The sequence below is a fragment of the Pinus tabuliformis genome, chromosome 1_1, assembly GCF_031772625.1.
Source record: "Pinus tabuliformis cultivar Carrire ecotype Pingquan chromosome 1_1, CPIR1, whole genome shotgun sequence".
In the NCBI taxonomy this organism is placed as follows: domain Eukaryota; kingdom Viridiplantae; phylum Streptophyta; class Pinopsida; order Pinales; family Pinaceae; genus Pinus; species Pinus tabuliformis.
Window position 1 is genome coordinate 111,498,872 of NC_142297.1, and position 5,872 is coordinate 111,504,743.

Below are 5,872 nucleotides of genomic sequence, written 5' to 3' on the forward strand. Positions count from 1 at the left end.
ATAGTTTGTTTTGAACTTCTAACTATGTTATTTCTCTATAAAGTTGATATAAGATTATGTTGTTTCACATGCACTTTGAAATATTTTATTTATGGTTGAGAGCTAGTAAAACATGTTTATCACTTTTATTTAATATGCTCACTAAAAGTGAGATTATTGATGTTTTATAATACTTTTAATTAAACAAACCTAACATGTATATTCATTTTTGTTTTTTATTATACCTTGACATAACTTTTTTATATTTTTATATATTTTTTATTTTTTTATTTTTTTATTTATACATCTCTCATATTCAGTCGTAAAATAAATCTCTCAATTTAATAATTTATTTATAAATTTAATAATAAATTTGTTTTCCATCGGAATTTGTTATATTCAAACATATCAAAATTCATAGATATAAAAAAAAAACATATATTATTTGAAAAATTCAATTTCATTTTTAACGGAATTAATAATATGTGTTAATTTCATTACCTTATCAATATTGTTTAAGAATTCTTTTATCATACAGTTTTTTTTGTTTTAAAAGATTAATTATATTATAAAAATTAAATTATTTTGATCATATTTTTTTATCATGAACATTATTTATTATATGTTTAACAAGTGTAATTATATTTTTTTGTCATGAACATTATTTATTATATGTTTAACAAGTGTAATATGTAGCATTGTTTAGTACTTGTTTAGTACTTGCCTCTTATGTAAAAAGTAAGACTTTTTCAAATTTGGTAGAGATTCGTTGGAATAAAAAAAAAACCTCAAAATGTATAATAGTTAAATTGAACCATATTTTAATAGGTTTTAAATAAACAAAAATTCTAAATTTGTATAAAAATTGCATAATTAGATATTAGAATGGGGTATATGGTAGATGTTAAGATTGGTATTGTTGGAGATATAACTCCTACTTTTCTTATGACTATTGAATGATATTCCTCATCATCACTGTAATTGTTATGTGAGTTTGTTGATTGTTCATTAGTTGAATTGGAGAGATTTAGTCCAACTAAAATAGCTCTTAGTTTAATATTTGGTTGAAATATTTGTTCAACTAATTAATTATATCATCAAAATAACATTTCTATTTTAAACCAAACCAATACTTAATGTATTTATATGTATTTTTAGTATAATACAAATATTTTTTTAGTATACAATTATTTTGTAAATGATCTATATTTATTATATCTACAATGACATAGTATATAACATGTAGCTTGCATATTAGTTTATGAGTTTGAACATAAATTTGTGGTGTTTGGTAGCTTATAATTCGTTGATATATGTAGAATCTTTTCTGAATAATTAAAATTATTTATTTTACAACTCGTGACTCGAATTGGAGGAGTTATCTTTTAAATTTATAAAACTGATTAAAAAAATGTTTTTAAATGTTATTTACATTTAATTTTAAATTGACAAGTAGATGAAAAATGACAATGTCTTTTGGTGGACCATTTGTAAAAATGTCATTAAAATCTTTTTTAAATGGGGACCATTTATGAAATATGACGAGATAGATTCCAACTCCATTTTCAGAATGGGGGCATTCATCATACACATTGTCTTATCTTTGTATTAAATATTCCAAACTACATTTTTATCACTAATTAACCATAAAATAATGGTTAGTTTAATATTTTAAAATCATATAAGAAAACTCGTGGTTTTTCCACTGGTGAAGTAGTATCTTAAAATCAAAAGTGAATACATTTACCACAAAGGTTTCCCTTGGATGGGGATGTGGTTGATATATTTTGGAAATCTAGAATGTGGGTCAGTAAAACATTTCTGAAGGGAAATATAAAAATGAACAAGTACCTGCAGAGTTGTACCCAATCAATACTATTGGGAGATCGTATGTATCTGTCCGAACGTCTTGTCGGTGAGTGGCCCACTTATTTGCCTTAGATCCGACAGAATTGCTTCTACATTCATTGTATCGATGTGCAAGGAGAAAGCTACCATTGTAGACTCCTAATTTTTTGAATGGTTTTAACTTACACAGCTGGGCTTACAATAGAATGTATAATGACCCAGTTGTAACCTTGGTCACCACGGCTTGGAACATGACTGACTGGAGAGGCACTACCTATGTAATCAAGCAGTCATAAACATGGGGAGAAAGGGGTTATATATATATATATATATATATATGCACACCATCAAACCCATCAGCAATCCACCGCACAATTTCTCCGGATCTCTGTACTCATCTCTTCCAATAGAATCGACATTCGTTTGTTCATTCAATCCGCTGCACAATTTCTCCGGACCTCTGTGCTCATCTCTTCCAATAGAATCGACATTCGTTTGTTCATTCAATCCACTGCACAATTTCTCCGGACCTCTGTACTCATCTCTTCCAATAGCATCGACTATCCTTTCCATCGGCCCATTTTCTTTTCTAATTTCTAATCTGCAATGGCCGAATCCACCTCTGCCGCTGCTAATCCCAACAACATTCAGTGCTACGATGTGTTTATAAACCATCGTGGCCCTGATACCAAGGAAACCTTTGCCAAATATCTGTACGAGCGCCTTGTTTCAGAGGGATTGAGGGTTTTTCTCGATCAGTCGGAGCTGGAACCGGGAGACACTATAATCTCCCAAATAGAAAACGCTATTGCAACCGCGTCTGTCCAAGTGGCTATATTTTCTCCGGGATATGCCGAGTCAAAATGGTGTCTCAATGAGCTCCTTAGCATGTTAGACACGTTGAAGAGGGGCGCTAAGGTTATTCCGGTATTTTACGAAGTCGAGCCCTCTGACCTTAGGAAAGCGATGGACAATGTTGGAATTTACGGTGAAGCTTTCTGTAAAGCTGAAAGTAATCCGCGTCGCGACGCCGGCACAATTAAAAAATGGAAAGATGCTCTTTTTCGGTCTGCAGATATAAGTGGTTTCGAGTTCAAGAAGGATGATGAGTGAGTACTCTACCTTTCCATTTTTCATTGATTTTTTTGTCAAGTTGCAGATATGTATAGAAGTCTCTCATTAAGGATATCTTTATTTTCTTGTGACCGTCCAGCAACAGGAGCGAGTTGCTAGATAAGGTGGTTGAATGCACGTTGAAAAAGGTCCAACTAAAAACATTGGATGTAGCTGACTATCCAACTGGTTTGGATGACAAGATTAGAGACTTTGTAAGTGAAATTTTCTCTCAGCAACAACATAGTGCAAAAGGTAAGGTAGTGGGAATTGTTGGTTTAGGGGGCGTAGGAAAGACAACCTTGGTGAAGGAATTCTTCAATGGAAAGAGATCACAGTACAGAAGAACTTGTTTTTTACGTGATGTTAGGACATCATCTTCGTTGCTATCATTGCAGAAAGAACTTCTTCAAAGCTTGACTGGATCAGATCTCAAAATAGACAATATAGATGCAGGGAAAACTGAACTTAAAAAACATCTCTCAACTGACAAGGCCTTAGTAGTTTTAGACGATGTAGATAAAATCTCCCAAGTTAATGCACTTTTGCCCATTGGCACGGTTTTCCACTCTGATAGTTTAATATTGATTACATCTCGGGACAGAAATGTCCTCACAAGCTCAGTAGTGGAAGACTCACTAATATATCCCCTAACTGGTCTTAATCCAAAACATTCGAAAGAACTGTTTTGCTGGCATTCTTTCAACCAAGATCGTCCACGCGCAGGATTTGAATCTCTTGTGGATGAGTTTTTAAAAGTCTGTGATGGATTGCCCTTATCCTTGGTAGTGATTGGTGCACTTCTGCGTGGAAATGGTGACAACCTTTACTGGAGAGAGCAATTGGATAAGCTTCATATAGTTCCTGATGAAATAAAGCAAAAACTGAAAATCAGTTATGATGCACTGGCAGAAGAGGAAAGGGAAATGTTCTTAGATATTGCATGTTTTTTCGTAAGATATAACAGGGATACTGCAATGAGAATATGGGATGGAATATGGGATGGAACAGGCTGGAAATGTTGGTTGGGTTTTCACAAGTTACAAAGCAGACATCTTGTGAGAGTGGACAGTGAAAATGGTATTCAAATGCATGACCACCTTCAGGATATGGGGAGAGACATTGCTAAGGATATGGAAGGACGTCTGCTTCGTCTTTGGCGTTGGACACACGATGTCATTGATGATTTGCTGCGGCGAACATCTGTAAGTGTTCAAACATAACATTCCATTCTTTATAGACTATTCAATCAAATTCATTCTAAATTCTCAATCATTTTCCAAGAATGAAAGGTAATAACTATCATTTTTTGTCCAGAATGGACAGAGAATAATGGTGCGGGGAATTAGGATGGATCTTAGTGACTATGATAAACACAATAATGCATTTGGTCATATTGCTCTGATGAGGTTGCAACTTCTGGATACCGAAAAAGATATACTGGAACATATCATAAAGTGGGTGAAGTTACCAAATCTGATATGGCTTCGCTGGAATGAGTGTCCGTGTCCTGAGCTGCCTTCCTGGATTCTAAAGGAAATAAAGAATTTAAGGGTTCTACAAGTGTCCGGTAGCACATTGAAAACATTGTGGGCAGAAGAATCCCAGGTAAATAAAAAAATGTTGTGTTAATGTTGGTGTGTTTAGTCTGTGATTAATGGTAATAACTGAATGTCAAGTCACACAGTCTAGAACGAATTACAAAGCCGTCATCTATATGTATATATATTTCTTATAATTGAAACCGTAAGCATTTCGCAGGCACCTTCGGAATTGCGGGAGTTAGAGATTTATGGTCCGCTCAGGAATATTCCAAAGTCCATAAGGCGCCTGGAGCACCTCGAACGGATTGTCGTCGGCAGGTTTTCAAATATAGGACGGGTTAATCTCATAGAATTGCCAGAAGAATTTTGCGAGCTGAAATCTTTAAAAGCCTTGGTGTTAAAAGAGTGCTCAAGATTGAAGTCACTGCCACATTCTTTTGGTAAGTTAACAACCCTCGAACACATTGATCTCTCCCTCTGCTGCAACTTGGAGACGCTACCAGATTCTTTTGGTCGTTTAGAGAAGCTGGAACACATTGATCTCTCAAATTGCTACGATCTGAGGAGCCTGCCAGAGTCCTTCCGTTGTTTAGGGAATCTCCAACGCATCTTTCTGCAGGGGTGCCACCAGTTAAAGAGGCTGCCTGATTACTTTGGTAACCTAAAGAAGCTCCAACACATCAATCTATCAGATTGCCACGGTTTGACCGAACTGCCAGAATCCTTCGGTGATTTAAGCAAGCTCGAATACATCGATTTTTCAAGGTGCCATAATTTGAAGAGCCTGCCTGAGTCATTTGGTAAATTGACCAATCTCCAACGCATCAATCTCTCAAATTGCCACGATTTAGAGACGCTGCCAGATTGTTTTGATAATTTAACGAAGCTGCAAGACATCGATCTCTCAAAGTGCCACAATTTGAAGAGCCTTCCAAATTCTTTGCGGAATCCAAATAAATCTAAAATTCTTTGTTTGGAGGGTTGCTCTTATTTAACCATGTAAGCACCTAAAATATCAGCACATTTGAAGTGGTACACAGAACAATTATATTTCAGTATAATGCAGATTTGAAAGTATTGCCAAATTCAATTGGGCCCTTTGTTGAATACTCTGCCGCCTGTGGCGGGTGAAACACAGAAGTTGAGGGAATTGAAATTGATATGAAATCAAATGTTTGCTAGCTTCTGTTGCACTGTTGACTCTCTGGTCTCGCAAAGAACTGAAATGTTGGCTCGATTTCCATCGACTGTTAATTAAATTGGCATCAAGTGTTTGTCTATAACCTGCAAATCAGCTTAAGAGAAGGGCTTCTTTTAATTTTATGGACTACTAACCTTCTCGTACATTAGAATAAACTATTTTTTAATAAATAGCAAATTTCAATAAC

General features: G+C 34.8%; 1 protein-coding gene across 1 annotated transcript; it reads left to right on the top strand.

Annotated features, from left to right (window-relative positions):
* The first annotated feature begins 2,169 nt into the window (after nucleotides 1–2,169).
* LOC149211891 (disease resistance protein Roq1-like) lies at nucleotides 2,170–5,667 on the top strand. The gene is made up of 4 exons (XM_089391619.1): nucleotides 2,170–2,936; nucleotides 3,041–4,145; nucleotides 4,258–4,548; nucleotides 4,702–5,667. Exons 1-4 carry the CDS (start codon nucleotides 2,434–2,436, stop codon nucleotides 5,485–5,487), a joined length of 2,685 nt encoding a protein of 894 aa, XP_089247745.1. The 5' UTR covers nucleotides 2,170–2,433; the 3' UTR covers nucleotides 5,488–5,667.
* Nucleotides 5,668–5,872: the final 205 nt, after the last annotated feature.